This window comes from Macaca fascicularis, chromosome X, assembly GCF_037993035.2.
Source record: "Macaca fascicularis isolate 582-1 chromosome X, T2T-MFA8v1.1".
NCBI lineage: Eukaryota > Metazoa > Chordata > Mammalia > Primates > Cercopithecidae > Macaca > Macaca fascicularis.
Window position 1 is genome coordinate 143,011,622 of NC_088395.1, and position 20,442 is coordinate 143,032,063.

Consider the following 20,442-nt stretch of genomic DNA (forward strand, 5'->3'; position numbering starts at 1 on the left):
AGGCAGCAGGCATGAGTGACTTTCAAGACATTTGGCCACAAAGGAGAGTAAGGAACTGGGGTAGTATGTGGACAGCATAGTGTAATGCATAGTTATTGTTGATTTTACTGTCCCGTATCCTTTCTACCTTCTCATGGTACATCAAGTTATCTTCGAGCATTTACTTCTCCCTCACTGTATACTTGCTTTGTGGGATCAACATCTGCATTCGAGCTGCAAGTACTGCTAGAGACAAATATATAAGCATGTTCAACTGGTGTCTCTATAAATTCATGATGCAAATCTCAAATGGGACTCAAAATTACCAAATACTTCTCTAGTTTGTTCGCTTTCTAACTTTTCAAATGACTGTCTCATTTATTCTCTCTCCTCAAATCTCTACTTTTCACTCCTCACTTTCAGCTGATAACTTTGCCTCTAAATAACCAGGAAAAAGAAACAGTATTAAAAGTTTCCTGGCAGGATGCAATGGCTCACACCTATAATCTCAGCACTTTGGGAGGCTGAGGCGGGCGGATCGCTTGTGGTAAGGAGTACAAGCCCAGCCTGGCCAACATAGTGAAACCCCGTCTGTGCTAAAAATACAAAAATTAGCCAGGCATGGTGGCGGGCACCCATAATCCTGTCTACTTGGGAGGCTGAGGCAGGAAAATTGCTTGAACCTTGGAGGTGGAGGTTGTGGTGAACCGAGATCGTGCCACTGCACTACAGCCTGGGCAACAAGAGCAAGACTCAGTCTCAAACAAAAACAAAAACATAAAAACACATACAACAAAAGGACATACATTAAATGCATTAAAGTGATTGCCAGTGGTAGGTGAATGTATGGGAGTCGGAATGGGAAAGAAAAGTAAAAACAAAATGAGGACGGCTCTGTGTGTACTAATCAGAATACACCAAAATATTTGAGGAGTATGACGAACTCAGGACACAAAGGAAGAAACTCAGCTTTATCCTGTCCTTGACAAGATACTGATCTAACAAAGTGCTGGTTCCTTCCCCTCATTCTAGCCCTAAAGATGACACACAAGAAGAAAATTGATTAAAATAATAAAATCTAACACTTATGCAGCATTTACCATATGCCAGAAACTATTAACTCATTTATCTTAGCAGCCAATGATATAATTATTATTCCCATTTTATAGATGAGAAAACTAGCGAGGTTAAGCAACTTGCCCAAGGTCACACAGCTGGTAATGCTGAAACTGGGATGTGAACTCAGTCTAGATAGAACAGAGAAACACCTAGAGACAGGGGAGGGCGAGTTTGGGGTAGGAACGAAGTCAGGTTAAGGGTAGCCTAAAACGGAGGAGGGGGCTCCATGGACAGAGGAGAAGCTAGGGGTGAAATGTGTCATTGTGCCCTTTCTCCTGCAACATTGCACCAGAAAGATCATCTCCCACCTCATCACCACAGCAAGACAAAGAACATCTGTGCCAAGCCAGTGGGAGGTGGGTTCCATTTAGGCAGCACTGGAGCCCAGTTGAACAGGGGACCATATTACATGTGCAGGCACACAGGCCACCCTGAAAACTACACCTTCAGCTGGTCAATACAACCTATACTTTCAAGGCAAGAATTTGGCCATATGTTCCTTGAGGAATTCTTTTTTTTTTTTTTTTTTTTTTGAGACAGAGTCTCGCTCTGCCGCCCAGGCTGGAGTGCAGTGGCGTGATCTTGGCTCACTGCAAGCTCCACCTCCCGGGTTCACGCCATTCTCCTGCCTCAGCCTCCCGAGTAGCTGGGACTACAGGCGCCCGCCACCTCGCCCGGCTAGTTTTTTTTTTGTATTTTTTAGTAGAGACGGGGTTTCACTGTGTCAGCCAGGATGGTCTCGATCTCCTGACCTCGTGATCCGCCCGTCTCGGCCTCCCAAAGTGCTGGGATTACAGGCTTGAGCCACCGCGCCCGGCCGAGGAATTCTTTCCAATAAAAAAATCCCTGAAGAAATTGACATCAGGGTATCTCATTCTGTTTTCTGAGTACCTGTGACTGGGTAATTTATAAAGAATTGATTCCTTTTAGTTTTGCTTGCTGAGAAGTCCAAGGTCAAGGGGCCACATCTGGTGAGAGCCTCCTTGCTGGTGGGGACTCTGCAGAATCCAAAGCAGTGCAGGGTATCACATGGTGAAGAAGCTGAGTGTACTAGTTCAGGTATCTTCCTCTTCTCATAAAGCCACCAGTCCCACTCCCATGATAATCCATTAACCCATTAATCCATGAATCACTGGGAATTAAGTTTCAACATGGGCCAGGCACGGTGGCTCATGCCTGTAATCCCAGCACTTTGGGTGGCCGAGGCAGGCAGATCACCTGAGGTCAGGAGTTCGAGATCAGCCTGGCCAACATGGTGAAACCCCATCTCCACTAAAAATACAAAAATTAGCTGGGCATGGTGGCGCCCACCTGTAATCCCAGCTACTTGGGAGGCTGCAGCAGGAGAATCGCTTGAACCTGGGAGGCAGAGGTTGCGGTGAGGCGAGATCACGCCATTGCACTCCAGCCTGGGCCACAAAAGTGAAACTCTATCTCAAAAAAAAGTTTCACCATGGGTTTCGGAGGGAACATTCAAACCATAGCACAGGGGTTCACCAACAAACAGCATCCACAGTGAAGCTCAGTAAAAAAGCCCTCAGAGCTTATAAACATGTTAATCTCCTCTCTTCTTATAATCATGAACACAGAGCCAAAACTTTCCAATTATTTGAGGAAAGTCCCTAATAAGAAGTTTGAAGTAGAAAAAAACAGCAATAGTAACTTCAAAGAAAAAGAAATACACTCTGCAAGAAGAAAACTTCAGGACTTTAAGAGATTAATATCCTTAGAGAGCTTACTATAGAACTACAGTAATCAGGCCGGGCGCAGAGGCTCACGCCTGTAATCCCAGTACTTTAGGAAGCCAAGGCTGGTGGATCACCTGAGGTGAGCAGTTCGAGACTAGCCTGGCCAACACGGCAAAACCCCATCTCTACTAAAAATACAAAAATTAGTCAGGCATGATGGTGGGCGCCTGTAATCCCAGCTACTCGGGAAGCTGAGGCAGGAGAATCACTTGAATCGGGGAGACGGAGGTTGCAGTGAGCTGAGATCATGTCATTGCATTCCAGCCTGGGTGACAAGACCAAAACTATGTCTCAAAAAAAAAAAAAATCCTACAGTAATCCAGATAAAAATAGACATAGACATTACCGATCAATTTTTTTAAGTACAGTAATGGACACAGGTATGTATGTTTCCTATTAAGATACTGAAGTACTGGAGGCTAGTCTTTTCAAAAAAAGATACTCAAATGCCTATCTGTATTTGAAAAAATCAATTTCAACACCTACCTCATACCCAAAAAAATTCAAAATGGATTACAGACATAACACAAAAGTTAAAACCACAAAACTTGTACAGGCATGGTGTCTCATGTATGTAATCTCAGCATGTTGGGAGGCCTAGGCAGGTGGATCCCCTGAGCCCAGGAGTTGAAGACCAGCCTAAGCAACATGGTGAAACCTTGTCATGAGGTTGTGAGACCTGGTCTACTTACAACACTTACAAAACTTCTAGAAGACAGGAAAAAATATTTATGACCAGGGAGTAGGCAATTTTGTTAGGTCACAGAAACCAAGAACCATTTTTGTTAAACTAGATTTCATTTGCTCATTGAAAAAAATAAAAAATAGGCAAGATAGACTGGGAGGGGAAATTCAAAACACATCTGACAATTTGTATCCAGAACACATGGAGAAATTCTGTAACGTTTAAAAGCAGGCAACCCAATTTTTAAGACGGACAAAAGTCTTAGACACTTTGTGATAATAGTTATGCCACATGGCTAACTAAGCACGTGAGAAACTGCCCACCCGCCTGGCCAACATGGCAAAACCCCATCTCTACTAAAAATACAAAAATTGCCGGGCACGGCGGCTTATGCCTGTAATCCCAGCACTTTGGGAGGCTGAGGCGGGTGGATCATGAGGTCAGAAGTTCGAGACCAGTCTGGCCAACATGGTGAAACCCCATCTCTACTAAAAATACAAAAATTAGCTGAGCGTGGTGGTACACGCCTGTAATCCCAGCTACTTAGTAGGCTGAGATAGGAAAATCACTTGAACCCAGGACGCAGAGGTTGCAGTGAGCTGAGAGCACGCCACTGCACTCCAGCCTGGGCAACAGAGCAAGACTCCATCTCAAAAAAAAAAAAAAAAGAAAAAATACAAAAATTACCCTGACATATGGGCCAGAGATGGTGGCTCACGCCTGTAATTCCAGCACTTTGGGAGGCCGAGGCAGGTAGATCACGAGGTCAGGAGATCTAGACCATCCTAGCTAACACGGTGAAACCCCGTGTCTATTAAAAATACAAAAAATTAGCCAGGCATGCTGGCAGGCACCTGTAGTCCCAGGTACTCGGGAGGCTGAGGCAGGAGAATGGTGTGAACCTGGGAGGCAGAGCTTGCAGTGAGCCGAGATCATGCCACTGCACTCCAGCCTGGGCCAACAGAGTGAGACTCTGTCTCTATATAAATAAATTAAATTAAATTAAATTAGCCCGGCATAGTGGTGGATGCCTGTAATCCCAGCTACTCGGGAGGCTGCAGGAGAATTGCTTGAACCCAGGAGGTGGAGGTTATAGTGAGCCGAGATTGCACCACTGCACTCCAGTCTGGGTGACAGAGCAAGACTGTTTCAAAAACAAACAAAAAAAATGTCCCAGTATGAAGTACAATGTGAGACATTGGAGTAGATCCTGGAATGGAGAGAAGACAGCAGAAAATATGTGAAATCTAAAGTCTGTTTTTTCTTTAAGACATGGTCTCACTGTCACCCAAGCTGGAGTGCAGTGGCATCATCTCGGCTCACTGCAGTCTCAACTTCCTGTGCTCAGGCCATCCTCCCATCTCAGGTTCCTGATACCACACCCAGCTAATTTTTGTATTCTTTTGTAGAGTCGGGTCTCACTATGTTCTCCAGGCTGGTCACCTGGGCTCAGGTGATTGCCTACCTTGGCCTCCCAAAATGCTGGGATGACAGACACGAGACATCACACCCAATCTAGTCTGGAGTTTAATGGTAACATACCAACATTAGTCTCTTAGTTGATAAACACCATAGTTACGTAAGATATTAAAATTACGGGAAATTAGGTAGTGCATATACGAAAACTCTATACTTTACAACTTCTGAAAATTTAAAATTATCCCCAAATAAAGCTTTTTTTAAAAAGTGCTCAGCATCATTAGTCATCAGGGAAATGTGAATTAAAATCACAATACTACTCCACCCACCAGAATGGTTAAAATGAAGCTGATCAACAGCAGCACATGTTGTTAAGGATGTTATGGAGCAACCAGAATTCTCACAAATTGCGAATGAGGCCATGCACGGTGGCTCATGCCTGTAATCCTAGCCCTTTGGGAGGCCAAGGAGGGTGGATCACCTGATATCAGAGACCAAACTGGCCAACATGGCGAAACCTCGTCTCTACTAAAAATACAAAAATTAGCTGGGTGTGGTGGCAGGTGCCTGTAATCCCTACTACTTGGGAGACTGAAGCAGGAGAATCATTTGAACCCAGGAGGCAGAGGTTGCAGTGAGCCGAGATCGTGCCACTGCACTCCAGCCTGGGTGAGAGACTCCCTCTCAAATGAAAAAAAAAAAAAAAAAAAATGCTACTGAGGGCATAAAATGGTACAACCACTTTGGGAAAACATTGGTAGTTTCTTAAAAATTAAACATACACCAGGGTCCTTAAAAAATGTCATTTTGGGCCGGGCGCGGTGGCTCAAGCCTGTAATCCCAGCACTTTGGGAGGCCGAGACGGGCGGATCACGAGGTCAGGATATCGAGACCATCCTGGCTAACATGGTGAAACCCCATCTCTACTAAAAAAAAAAAAAAAAAAAAAAAAAATACAAAAAACTAGCCGGGCGAGGTGGCGGGCGCCTGTAGTCCCAGTTACTCGGGAGGCTGAGGCAGGAGAATGGCGAAAACCTGGGGGGCGGAGCTTGCAGTGAGCTGAGATCCGGCCACTGCACTCCAGCCTGGGCTACAGAGCAAGACTCCGTCTCAAAAAAAAAAAAAAAAAAAAGTCATTTTGGTTGGTCAACATCATTTTGTTGAGGAAAAAAAAAAAAATCAACTCCTGGCTGGGACCACTATGTGGAGTTTAATACATCCTTTCTGTGTATGCATGGGCTTTCTCTCTGGGTACTAGGTTTCCTCCCATATCCCAAAGGTATACTTGCAAGTCTGAATGGTTCCAATCTGACTGAATGTGGGTGTGAGCATGCCCTGCAATGGGACGGTCTCCTGGCCATGATCAGTTACCATGTTGACCTTCAGCTGGCTAGATAGGTTCTAGTTTCTTGAGACTCTGAACTGAAACTGGGTGAATAACTATATAGCTTTTCAATTTTTCTTAAATTGAACTGGGCAAATTATTATATAGCTTTTCAACTTTTCTACTTTTCTTAAATGCATGCACAGCTCACGTTTATTTCAATGTTTAGTATTAGATGTGTTTTGGCTTTTATTTGGTGCCAGGTGCAGTGGCTCACACACCTGTAATCTCAGCACTTTGGGAGGCGGAGGAAGGATTGCAAAGTTCAAGACCAGCCTGGGCAACAAAGGGAGACTCCCCGTCTCTACAAAACAAAAAAACCAAGCCAGGCATGGTAGCACACGCCTGTAGTCCCAGCTACTTGGGAGGTTGAGGTGGGAGGATTGCTTGAGTCCGGGAGGTCAAGGCTGCAGTAAGTCATAATGGTACTACACGCCAGCCTGGGCAACAGAGTATGATGTCTCAAAAAAAGGTCTGACGTTTCTAACTACAAATATGCTGTAGGAACTTAATTCTTGTGTTAATTAGCCTATGGTAAAATTGGTTTATTAAATTTTCCAAGAACCCTTCAATAAATCTTCAACAATGTTGAAGATTACTGTATTATCTACCCTGTCACTTCATGAATTCCACTCAAGATATTTATCCAAACGAAACTGTTACGTCCAAGACTCGTACAATACTCAAAGCAGAATTTGTAACAGCCAAAAATTGGAACTAGCCCAGATGTCCATCAATAGTTACGTCATACACTGCAATTCTACTCCACAATAAAATATACATGCAACTATGTGGATGAATCTCAAAAACATTCTGTAAGCAGCTAGACATAAATTACATAAACAGAATTTACATAATCAAAATATGCAAAAAACATCTTATGATAGAAACCAGGTCAGTGTTTGTTGCTGGTGTTGGGAGGTGGTCTACTGAGAACGGGCACACACAACTTTCTGGAGCAATGTTCTGTGTCTTGATGTGCTAAGCATTTCTCAAAACTGATCAAACTGTACATGAGATCAGTGCATTTCACCATATACTTTTTTTTTTTTTAAGTGCTACTCATTCCTCAGTGGATGAGCCACAAATTCACCATAAGGACTAAACTTTAACACCAGATACTGAGGAGGCATGGATTAATAACTCACACATCATTGGCTAAGTGTTTCCAAAATATTACTTTGGAAAAAATGCCTAGTGATCTCTCAAAAATGTACATCTATCCTGATTCAGCAATTCTGCACCCGTTGTCATCTCAGTAATTACAAAAACTAGTATAAGAACATTTATAGCAACTTTATGAATGAAAGCCAAAAACAGGTTTCCATGAATGGGAAAGCATACTACACTCATACTTGGCAATATGGAACTACTGATGTATACATGGCTAAAACTCTAGTATTTGGAGATGATGGTAATTATCTTGATAGGGTACACATTTCTCACAGTTCATAAAACGGTACACTTAATACAATTTCAGATTTAAATGCTATTTTAAAAATTGATTCAAGTTGAACTCATTGATAGAAAAGTTCAAGTTATTTTTCAGGAATTATATTGACATGTACAACATAAAGTACTGATGGGATGGGTAATGTTTTCCTGGAACAATAGGTATAGAGTTGGCTAGGCACGGTGGCTCACACCTGTAATCCCAGCACTTTGGGAGGCCGAGGTGGGCAGATCACTTGAGGTCAGGAGGTTCAAAACCAGGCTGGCCAACATGATGAAAACCCTGTCTATATTAAAATACAAAATAAGCTGGGTATGGTGGCACATGCCTGTAATCCCAGCTACCTGGGAGGCTGAGGTAGGACAATCGCTTGAACCCAGGACACAGAGGTTGCAGTGATCTGAGATGGCGCCACTGCACTCCAGCCCGGGGGACAGAGCGAGACTCCATCTCATTAATAAACCCCCAAAAAACAATAGGTGTAGAGCTGAGGCTATTTACAGAATGACAATACTTAGGGCTTGCTCTCCCATCTTAAAGCTTAGCTGCATCTTTCTCCACGTGATGAGTTCTGTTCAACTGACTACATAACCCAAATGCAATGTCCAGTTTTAGATGCAAATGAACATCAACTAATCAAATATATACAGGACACTAGGTAAAGAAACTGAAAACTACAAATTCATAAACATATTATCATATGCTTCGCTTAACCCAAAGCATTTAGAATCCACAGCCACAACTGAGTAGCTGCTGACCTGTTTATCCCGAAGAGTTAAGCAGGAATTAAATAAAAACACTACAGTTGATTCCTGGTTTATTTAGCCTCTGCTTCTTAGGTGTGTGATTGTGCTTCCACTTAACTTTTACAATGAGGATTGAAGTTATCTACATTCCGCCCGAAGCTTACTCTCAAAAAAAAAAAGGGAGGCCTAGTCACATGAACAGCCTCAATGACTCTGGACATTCCCATGCAAAACTGATTAAGTGTCATCAATGCAACAGAGCTAGTGTTTGGGGGAGGCAGATATGGGAAAAACACTTAAAAACATAAACCCCTAATTTCTTAAAAGTAAAAAAAAGCCCCTTGCCACAAAAAAGATGCCATGTTAAAGTTTTATTAAGTTTCAATACAAAACATTCCAAAAAGTGAAAAGTGATCTATAATACCCAAGTTCTATGTTCAACTACCAGTTAAACAAGGAAAACATTTTCTGTATCGTTTTACAACCAGTATAAACCCAGAAGAATCAAGATCCGATTCTTTTTCCACACGTCTGCTAGGTCAGTAAACTATTTATCAAACAGGTATCTGGTCATTTTAACATACTCCTTGCTTTGAACTTAATATTCCTATTTGGTACAATCTCTATATCCTATACTATCTTAAAAGATATCTAAATACCTTAAATATTTAGGATATCTCAAGAGCCAAAAGGTCCTCACAGAAGCTGTAACTCAAGTAATCATAAGAGTATAGAAGGTTTGGGCTGAGACAACTATGAAGTGCAAAAACCACATAAATTTGGTCATTAACCTTGGGGTCTGTGATTAGTAGTAGGTTGTCAAATGAGAGTTAAAAACGTGGTACTATCCCCAGTTGCAAATGTTCCAAACAAGACAGTGCCATAACTACACGACAAAAAAAAAAAAAAAAAAAAAAAAAATCATAGAAGTTGGGTTAGTTCCTCTAATCTAACAACTCAAGTCTGTTTCCTTTGAGAGCATTATACTATTGGCTCTAGTCTGCAAACCAATAAACTAAAACTTGTTTCCAAGACTGGGAGGTAAAGTAGGCTTATAAAACAATACAGCAAAACAAAGCCAAGTGGCCTACATGTTTCCAGTGTGCTTACCATCTTAGCATGGTTACTTTCCAGATGTCAATCATAAGTTTTATTCTACAACTAAACTGTTTGTGGATAAGTCACCACCAAAAAATGTTTCACTTTCTGACAGACACTTCACTAAATAGAGCTACCACCTATATCCATCATTTTTATAATTCAACTTAAGTTCTAAATTGAAGTTGTCCCCGTGACTTTAGCTAAACAAAATGAAAGCCAAAGCTGTAAAATCTATGTAAAGAACCACAAGAACTTCCTGACTACCTCCACTTACCAATTTCCTTAATTACTTCCCCTTTTCCATTTGGCCAATTACTTGCTTTAAGTAACTACCACTCGCTCCCTAGTTATGAGTGTTAATCAACACTGATGCCTTCCTCAGATCCACAGGAACCCCTGAAGGCAAAATCTATTGCCTGCACCAAACCAATTCTGACAGCACTGCTTATGCAACTGTAGTGACTTATTGACAATCAGCCGCCTTCTGCTTCAACAACTCTGTAAAATGAAAAACACATGGGATCCTGTTACATAGTATTTGTTTTACTGTGAAGTACTTCCCCCCAAACTATCATTTAAATGTATTTTTTGTTGTTTTAGCTAAAAATAAAATTGCTTTAAAAAGCAAGCTCTGGGCAGGCGCAGTGGCTGACGCCTGTAATCCCAACACTGGGAAGCCGAGACAGGCAGATCACTCAAGGTCAGGAGTTCGAGACCAGCCTGGCCAACATAGTGAAACCCTGTCTCTACAAAAAGTACAAAGATTAGCCGGGAACGGTGGTGCACACCCGTAGTCCCAGCTACTTGGGAATCTGAGAGGCAGGAGAATCGCTTGAACCTGGGCGGCGCTGAGTTGAGATCACGCCACAGGGAGAAGCCATCTCAAAAAAAAAAAAAAGAAAAAAGAAAAGAAAGCCGGATGCAGTGACTCACGCCTATAATCTCAGCACACTGGGAGACCGAGGCAGGCAGATCACCTGAGGTTAGGGGTTCAAGACCAGCCTGGCCAACAGTGAAACCCCATCTCTACTAAAAATACAAAAAAATAGCCGGGCACAGTGGCAGGCACCTGTAATCCCAGCTACCTGGAAAGCCGAGGCAGGAAAATCGCTTGAACCTAGGAAGCAGATTGCAGTGAGCTGAGATCACGCCACTGCACTCTAGCCTGGGCAACAAGTGCAAAACTGCCTCAGAAAGGAAAAAAAAAAGAACACGCAAGCTTTAAAAATCAACCACAGGCGGCTGAGCTTGGTAGCTCACGCCTGTAATCCCAGCACTTTGGGAGGCGAGGCAGGCAGATCACAAGGTCAGGAGATCGAGACCATCCTGCCTAACACGGTAAAACCGCGTCTCTACTAAAAATACAAAAAAATTAGCCGGGCGTGGCAGCGTGCACCTGTAGTCCCAGCTGCTGGGGAGGCTGAGGCAGGAGAATGACGTGAACCCAGGAGGCAGAGCTTGCAGTGAGCTGAGATCGCGCCACTGCACTCCAGCCTGGGCAACAGAGCAAGACTCCGTCTCAAAAAAAAAAAAAAAAATTGGTAACATTAAAATTACATACTATGTCATCATTATGTCAAAATTATGTTAATCAAACAGGGAACTTGCAGCCACAGTTGCATCATTAACTCCACATTTAGTCAATTTGTATTGTGGCTGTGCAAATGAGCAGGCACTAACTAGTAACAATGAGAGTATATCCTTTTACAAAATGCACTGAGCAAACTTTTTTTCTCCTCTTCTTGAGACAGGGTCTTGCTCTGTCACCCAGGCTGGAGTGCAATGGCGTGACCTCGGCTCACTGCAACCTCTGCCTCCTGGGTTCAAGCAATTCTCCTGCCTCAGCCTCCTGAGTGGCTGGAATTACAGGCGAATGCCACCACTCTCCGTTTTTTTTTTTTTTTTTTTTTTTTTTTTTTTTTTTTTAGTAGAGATGAGGTTTCACCATGTTTGCCAGACTGGTTTCTAACTCCTGACCTCGTGGTCTGCCCGCCTTGGCCTCCCAAAGTCCTGGGATTAAAGGCATGAGCCACGGCGCCCAGCCAAGCAAACTTCTTACGTGTGTACTTCCTGTTGAGAATGCTTGCATATGAAGAGCTATTAGCAAGCTTTATGAGTTCAAAAGTAGCTAAGAATAATCGCATGAATGAGCCACACTCATTAAAATGTAACCTCACTCTATATTCACCATGAAATGTGCAGATATTACACATTCACTTAATTTCATCAATTCCAAGCACTATTTTTACAGATGAAATGAGGACCACAGTAACTTGCCAATGTCACAGCTAAACTAAGTGGTAGTTACACAGCATTTAAACCTTCAAAGGCCACTGCTTTCAACACTTACCTTAGCATTTGATTTCTCTTACTGCCAGCTTTATCTACTGTGAATCAATCAGCACTCCACGACCATAATGAGCATAATCATCAACCTGCAAAAGTTAAATAAATGAAAACTAGTTATCTCTCTTAAGGAAATTCTTTAAAACTTGCCTATTACTGCCCTCTTTTCCAGAGAGAAAAGGCAAGTTCAGACTTGCAGCTTAATATATTTCATGTTCTACTACTTCTCTTAAGTGGTGGAAGATTCACTGGCTCGGGATGGACTGGAATGGCTTAAATGGTTAAGTTGCATGGCTTATGGATTGTCATTCTGTTCCAATGGTGCACTGCCACGTTAAATCCATAAGTTGAACGAACAAAACTTATTTGAAGGAATAAGTGCAGTATAAGGATTTTTAGTTGGAGGTCTTCAAGTTTACTATATTCAAGAGCATCTTTTTCAACTTCATGGCTGGACCTGGGTCATGCTGCCTCAGGTTTTGCTTTTTAAAGACCACTTGCAATAGATTTTCTCCATACAGTGTAGTTTCATAGAACTAAAAACAAGTCAGGCATCCAACTAAATGTCAAGTTTGCAATGGCTTACAGGGGTAAAAAGGGGGACCCCAAACTTAAGCCATTTCCTACATTGACTAAAAGACTAATTTGAAAAAAATGTTAAAACATATGAAGCATGTTTAAAGGTCTTCATCAAAAATGGACTTTGAAAAAAATACCCCCTCCCAAGCCCCAGATCGCCATTGGTAAACAACAGCTTTATTAATAAAGCCTTTAAGTGTCATACATGCTTAAAAAAAAAAAAAAAGAATCCAAGTGTTGAATTTGGAAGACTTCTAATATGCTATTGAATATTTCTTTTCTCCAAAAGTTTTTTAATCTAGAAGGCATTTCCATTGCCTTGAGGTACAGTATGTTTCACTGTACTATGAGGAAGGTAAGTGTTCAATTTCGACTTAGACGGAAAAACTAGTTTGCTTTGCTTACCATCTTTGCTGTTTCACAGGCATTTGATGCTTTAAATCTGATGTGGAATGCTGATAGATTCACTTTTTAGAAGTCATAAGCCTTTAGGAAGTTGGAGATAACTTCATTGCTTATCTATTTTCTCCTTTGCAATCAAGCTGTTCCTTTAAAAGTGAGACACTACAGAGTTGCAAAAATTTGAAACAGTAAGAGCAAGCACCTTTGCAGCTTCATGGTTGGTTTTGGCCAAACTTTTTATTTAGTATTCTGTAGTTGTTTAACACACACTTAAATGGTCTTACTGGGGGAGGGGAAAGGGGAGGTTCTTGCAGATTCCCAAGGAAATGTGAGAAAGGCAAAATGGCCAGCATTATCCATTTGCTTTTTTGGGTTTACTGGGTGAATAGCACTTTCCTTACACAGGCATGTGATTTCAGGTTTTTCATACTGAGAACATTGAGATTTCAGTTGGAAGACACTCTGAAATCTTATAAGTAGCATACCCCAACCACCCTCTAGTAGCTAGCTTGTTTGTATAGGTAGAATGATTCATCTCTCCATTTTAGATGGCTAGATGTTCTGTGGAAGATCTTAGAATTGCTTGCCTCATTTACTGGGAAAAATCAAGATAGGAAGTGGCCTTTAGGGATACTTTTACTTGGAAAGTTGCAACACTAGTACAAGTCTTAACACATTTAACATTTGCTTGTTGAAAAGCAATGTCATAAAGTCAAATAAAATTAAACATGTTTTACTTTTTGCCTCACAAGAACATTTGCTTGTTGAAAAGCAATGTCATAAAGTCAAATAAAATTAAACATGTTTTACTTTTTGCCTCACAAGAACATAAAAATTATGGAGGAAAACTTAACAGGGCATTTAAAAAATGTAACACAATTTTTCCTTTTAGTAGTCCTTGGGTAGTTATGACAGAATAGTTTCCACTTTTTGTTTCTTTGAACTGGGATTTTGGTCCAAAGTTTTGTTTGTTTCTAGTATCTGCTTCTGCCTCCCCCTCTATCAGATCGGCTTCCTCCACGGCCACCACCTCTTGGTGCTCCGCGGCTTGAACTGCTGTAGGAATCACGTGGAGGAGGGTACCCCCTTTCCATAGAAGGGGGAAGCCCTCTGTCTTGTCTGCCAACCCGATCACGACCACTTGAGTAGAGATCACTTCGGCTGCTTGAGTAACTGTCTCGACTTCCACCATATCCGTCACGTGAGCTGCTGTAATCATCATAGCGACTGCTTCCACCATAAGATGGCGGGGGCCCTCGTGTAGGTGGAGCACTACGTGAGTTACCTGCAGGGTCAATGGTCAGGTAATATGGCAACACTATAAATTGTATATATACAACATTTTAAATCTGAATTTACAGAATTCTTGTATTAAAAGTTTACTTTCTCAACTGGGTGGGAGGTTTTAAACTCTGCCATTGCTGGCCATAACAGGGATTTGCTCATCTGCTGAGATATGGAAATGGATTCATTTTAATGTTTGTTTGAAAAGACTGAAGACGGTGTGTATTTCAAGAGGATATTCCAGAGAGCTTGTTATTTTATAGTAGACACTCAGCCACTTTCCAGTGATAAGTTGCAATTTTGAACTGTAGAACTTGCCTTCATATTGCAATGGTAAATATTTGATCTTGTTAATAAAATTTTTAAATTGTATTTTCACTGTTGGGGGAAAACACATAAGGCTGCCAATTTAAGCAAGCAAAATCCCCTCCAAAGCAAGCAAACAGCCTCAAAAGAAACTTAGAAAAACAAAAAAAAAGCCCCTCACAAAACTAGGAAAAGCCCAGCTGATAAAGTTACCCCTTTAAAAGCAAGCAAACATCCCTTTAAAAAGCAAGCACCACGCAGCCTAAAAAACTGGCTCACGAACCTAAAAACTCAAGCTGGTGATACTCAAGACCCTTAACCAGTATCTTACCATAACTCTCATATGAATCTCTGTAGGAACCTCCACTTGGATGATCTGAATAGTCACGATCACGACCATATCCATCTCTATCGCTAAATTAAAGAGAAACCTTTAAGTCCCAGAGCATCAACTTTTATAGCAACTTTTCTTACATGCAAGCCACAGAAGCAGTCACTTACCTATAGCCTCTTGATGGATAGTCATCACGTGAACTGGAATGACCATAATCACGGTAAGTATAATCTCGTGGTGGTGGTGCATAATCTCTAGTATCACGAGAACTTGGGTAATCTCTGCTTGAATAGCTACAAACACAAAAGTTTTGGTTCATGCTTTTGATAAGCTTTCCTTCAACCTTAATTATTAATTTAAAAAGCTGCAATTTTCTATTACCTGTCTTTAGTAGAATACCCATCATCTCTTGGGGACAAATAAACATCTCTACGAGAGGGCAGTGGCTCCCTTCGAGGTGGACCTCCGTAACTATCTCTTCCACGTGATACAGGAGCTTAAGGAAAATTACATCACTTTTTTTAAACACAGTCAGAGAAAGAAGTTAAAACGTGAACTTACATTCAGGCTATGAAAACGAGACTGACTTCAAAGATGACATTACGGAGGCTAGATCTCATTTTTTCTAGAATTTCCGATTCACATTTTAAATTTTTTTCAGTGCTAATTCCATTTATCTAAATCACCTACAACACATGACCAAAAGTTTTTTTTTTTTTTTTTTTGAGATGGAGTCTCGCTCTGTCACCCAGGCTGGAGTGCAGTCCTGTGATCTCGGCTCACTGCAACCTCCGCCTTCTGGGTTCGAGTGATTCTCCCGCCTCAGTCTCCAGAGTACCTGGGATTACAGGCACCCGCCACCGTGCCCGGCTAATTTTTGTATTTTTAGTAGAAACAGAGTTTCACCATGTTGGCCAGACTAGCGTCAAACTCCGGGCCTCGTGATCCGCCCACCTCAGCCTACCAAAGTGCCAACATTACAGGTGTGAGCCACCGCGCCCAGACTCCACGAATAAAGCTAGGGGGGTGTGTGCGTGCGCGTGCGTGTGTGTGTTTTGAGACGGAGTCTCTCTGTTGCCAGGCTGGAGTGCAGTGGCATCATCTCGGTTCCCTGCAACCTCCGCCTCCCAGGTTCCAGCAATTCTCCCGCCTCAGCCTCCCAAGTAGCGGGGATTACAGGCACCCACCCTATGCCCAGCTAATTTTTGTATTTTTTTAGTAGAGACAGGGTTTCACCACGTTGGCCAGGATAGTCCTAATCTCTTGCCTTGGCCTCCCAAAATGCTAGGATTACAGGCATGAGACACCACGCCCAGCCAATTAAACTTTTAAGCATCATTTACCTCTCAATTCTTTGTTACAGTAGTAGCACAGATTGTCATACATGGAACATTTACCTCTCCCTCCCATTCCACTGCTACTGCGAACTGGTCCTGAAGGTGCAGATCTCTTGGGAGGAGGACCCCCACTTCTTGGTGGTGGTCCTCTTTTTACTGGGAGTGGTCCCCTGGAAGAACTCATGTTAAAATTCATGGAATATCCACCGTCATCTACATCAAGAATAGAAAAGAAAAATATTACTACTCACAAGAATCAAGAAAGATATGAGAGTTTTTTTTTGATACGGAGTCTCGCTCTCTCGCCCAGGCTGGAGTGCAGTGGCGGGATCTCAGCTCACTGTAACCTCCGCCTCCTGGGTTCAAGCAATTCTCCTGCCTTAGCCTCCCGAGTAGCTGGGATTACAGGTGTGCGCCACCATGCCCAAGTAATTTGTATTTTTTTTTTTTTAGCAGATACAGGATTTCACCATGCTGGCCAGGCTGGTCTCGAACTTGACCTTGTGATCCTCCTGCCTCGGCCTCCCAAAGTGCTGGGATTGCAGGCGTGAACCACCAAACTCGGCCACTACAAAATTTCCTTTGCTTCATGAAGAATATGACCATTAGGCCGGGCACAATGGCTCAGGCCTGTAATCCCAGCACTTTGAGCAGCCGAGGCAGGCAGATCACCTGAGACCAGGAGTTCAAGACCAGCGTAACATGGTGAAATCCTGTCTCTACTAAAAATACAAAAATCCAGGTGTGGTGGTGCATGCCTGTAATCCCAGCTACTCGGGAGGCGGAGGCAGGACAATCACTTAAACCTGGGAGGCAGAGGCTGCTGTGAGCCAAGATCGTGCCACTGCACTCCAGCCTGCGCAACAAGAGCTAAACTCTGTCTCCCAAAAACAAACGAACGAACAAAAATGACCATTATTAATTTGGCTAGTCTAGTTTCACTTGTACTTGATGGAACATGCAGTGCAGTTATATAGACTGGGGAAGTAAGAACTGAAGGTAGTCTTAAACTTTTTTTTTTTTTGAGGAGTCTCACTCTGTTCCCCCAGGCTGGAGAGTACAGTGACACGATCTCGGCTCACTGCAACCTCCGCCTCCCGAGTTCAAGTGATTCTTCTGCCTCAGCCTCCTGAGTAGCTGGGATTATAAGCGCCCACCACCATGCCCAGCTAACTTTAAAAAATAAAAATGGGCTGGGCGCAGTGGCTCAAGCCTGTAATCCCAGCACTTTGGGAGGCTGAGGCTGAGGCGGGTGGATCACGAGGTCAGGAGATCGAGACTAACACGGTGGAACCCCGTTTCTACTAAAAAATACAAAAAACTGGCCGGGCAAGGTGGCGGGCGCCTGTGGTCCCAGCTACTCAGGAGGCTGAGGCAGGAGAATGGCGTAAACCCGGGAGGTGGAGCTTGCAGTAAGCTGAGATCCCGCCACTGCACTCCAGCCTAGGTGAAAGAGCAAGACTCCATCTCAAAAAAAATAAATAAATAAATAAAAGAAAAATGATTTCATTTTCATGTCCAACACCTTGGCTTATCAATTTTTAAATGCCTTTCCTACAGAGTAAACTACTTGGACAAGAAGTAACACTGTCCACGGTTTAACACTATAATCTCACATGCTTCCTATGCTTTCAACTGGCAATCACTTTGATAGATGAACAAGTGTTGTCAATTTCAAAAGTTGGCACCTTTCCTCAAGGACTTAACCAAAGCATCCATTTGGTGGGAGCTTGCAGTCCCTAACTTACACACCAAACCCGAGGTCTACGCAAGTTATTACCCATGTGTCCTCCCCGTGAGGGAGGTCCCCTGGTTCCTCCACTTCCTCCTCTTCCACCTCTAAGACCTCTTGGAGGGCCTCTACTTCTTGGAGGTGGAGGCGGTCCACGTCTACCACTTTCAAATGATGGTTTGGTGGCTTGTTCCACTTTGATGGCTTTTCCATCTAATGACTAAAAAAAAAAGATATGGTTAAATCAAGATTTAAACAATTTGCACATCTACTATGCACTAAGACACTAACAGGTCCTTCAAAATACAGTTATGGATAAGTGTTGCTCACTAGTCTAAGAAAAAACACTGCAAATATAGCCAGTTAAATGGGGCTTTTCCACTTAAAATTCTTAATACTTGAAAATGATACTGATGATCTGGATTGAAACATAACGTGAATCCACTGCATTACTGTATGGTAAAATTTAAAACAAGGCCAAGTAGGTATCAGTTTGTTATCAAAACTAAAAGCCAAGTTATCAAAATATGGTTTATGGATCTCAAGACAAAATGTATCATGTTGGCTAGGTGCAGTGGCTCACACCTGTAATCCCAGTACTTTGGGAGGCTGAGGCGGGTGGATCACCTGAAATCAGGAGTTTGTGACCAGCCTGGCCAAAATGGTGAAACCCCGTCTCTACCAAAAATACAAAATTATCCGGGTGTGGTCACGCGTGCCTGTAATCCCAGCTACTCGGGAGGCTGAGGCAGAATAATCATTTAGAAGTCGGGAGGCAGAGGTTGCAGTGGGCAGATCACACCATTGCACTCCAGCCTAGGTGATAGAGGGAGACTACCAAAAAAAAAAAAAAGGTATCACGTAATGTCATAATTATTCTGAACCGAGAGAATGTTAACTGCGTAAGATATAACTCACTACCAGATTTGGTTCTGCAATTACAGAATACTCTTTGGAACGGGATCACAAACAGGATGAGTCCCAGACAGGTATATACTGAAAAACGACGAAAACTCAAAAGCTGCCCTAGACCAGACTTGGGCAACTATGTTATGTTATGCACTGTTAACAGGTTATCATCCATTGGGTAGACAATCTCACCTTTCCATTCATGTCTCTGGCTGCATCCTTAGCGTCTGCTGGGCTTTCAAAGGTGACAAAAGCAAATCCTCTTGATTTGTTGGTTTCCCGGTCTTTCATCAAGAGTACTAAAAAGTAGTTTTCAGAAAAATAAAGTGTTACCCTAGTTCAAATGAAATAACCAAAGTAAATGTGTAAAAACAGAAAGCTCAGAACTTCTTAGAGGACAAAATACATTATCATGTCAGACGATCAATGCAATCAAATTCATCACAGCTTATATTTTAATTATCATAGCCCAGCCTGTACTGCCAGACAACTCACCTTCCACTATTCGTCCATATTTGCCAAATACTGCTTCAAGAGCTTTCTCATTTGTTTCCGTATTAAGCCCACCAATGAAGAGCTTTCCTGGGCGATCTGCTTCAACCATTTTTTTTTTTTTTGCCGGTGAGTCTGTTGAAAAGGAATAGTATTACCTCACTGCAAAAAGTTCCTCAAGTTTATTGGACACTTTTACTTTGGCACATTTTTCATATTTTCCACTAAAACCATTGTTTCTTAATAACTAAAGAAAAGGATAACAAGCTAAGCCTCAGTCACAGTAGGAAGCAATTTGAATTAAGTAGATTAGTAACACTGCAATTTACATAAAACTGGTTAAAAGGGCCAGTTTAACTCTTACCACTACCCTTGATCACCCATAGCTGTTCTTAAGCAACAGCTGCTTAACATCTGAAAAACCAACTTCTAGTTCTAGTTCTGTTGCCTTTGAAAAATTCAATTACTCATCACGCCCTTCCTAACGATGGGGTTTTAAAAGACTCCCAAGGTCACAGGCCAGGCACAGGACCTTAACACCAAGCCCTCTTCTAACGTCCTCTTTTCCTTAGAATTCCCTACTAAATCCAAGGAGAAATGTGAAGTTTGAGCCAAGTTATGCCGCCTCTTCTCCACCGGCCCCCGCCCTACCTAAAATTCTACTATCCAGCCAAAAAGATAAAAACAAATTGTCAACCTCGTTTCCTATTAAGTAACGGAACGCGGACGCACTCACTAACACTCGACACTCCGTGACTGCAGCGGAACCTAATTAAAACTCGTCATTAAAAACCGCGTGTAAAAGACAAAATGGCGACACTTGGATTCAACCCAGAACCACTGACACTGGTCAGGGGACTAACTTTTACCACCAACATTGGCTGGGAACATTCAGAGGGCTTCTTCTCCGGGGCCGCCAATGAATACGTAGCCCGCAGCCCGCATGGAAGTCCACATGCCCATCATTAGCGCCAGCGCCATACCAATGCAGGTATCGCGGTGGTGCGGTCGCTCCTCGCCCCGCTCCAGCCTACAAAGCCCCGACCTCCGCTACCAACTCCCGCAGGCGGCAGCCAAACTTTCTCGA

General features: G+C 42.6%; 1 protein-coding gene and 1 non-coding gene across 8 annotated transcripts in view; both read right to left on the minus strand.

Moving 5' to 3' along the window:
- RBMX (RNA binding motif protein X-linked) overlaps positions 1–20,442 on the minus strand; it is a 96,898-nt gene that overhangs the window by 76,141 nt on the left and 315 nt on the right. For 5 of the 7 annotated variants that reach the window (XR_012429912.1, XR_012429911.1, XR_012429915.1 and 2 more), the window contains exons 2-9: positions 19,359–19,490; positions 19,056–19,162; positions 18,003–18,174; positions 16,283–16,435; positions 15,267–15,381; positions 15,053–15,178; positions 14,883–14,965; positions 11,985–12,069 (exon numbers count right to left, since the gene is read on the minus strand). Coding sequence is in view for 1 of the 7 variants with exons in the window: in XM_074029316.1 (XP_073885417.1) it covers positions 13,936–14,246; positions 14,883–14,965; positions 15,053–15,178; positions 15,267–15,381; positions 16,283–16,435; positions 18,003–18,174; positions 19,056–19,162; positions 19,359–19,467 (1,176 nt within the window). In the remaining 6 variants the exon portion in view is untranslated. Of the gene's footprint in view, positions 1–8,889; positions 10,133–11,984; positions 12,070–13,179; positions 14,247–14,882; positions 14,966–15,052; positions 15,179–15,266; positions 15,382–16,282; positions 16,436–18,002; positions 18,175–19,055; positions 19,163–19,358; positions 19,491–20,442 lie in introns of those variants that run through there. The other 2 variants (XR_012429910.1, XM_074029316.1) reach the window with 2 other exon arrangements.
- Positions 19,240–19,311, minus strand: LOC123571485 (small nucleolar RNA SNORD61). The gene has a single exon (XR_006695641.2). It is a non-coding gene; the product is annotated as a small nucleolar RNA SNORD61 (small nucleolar RNA).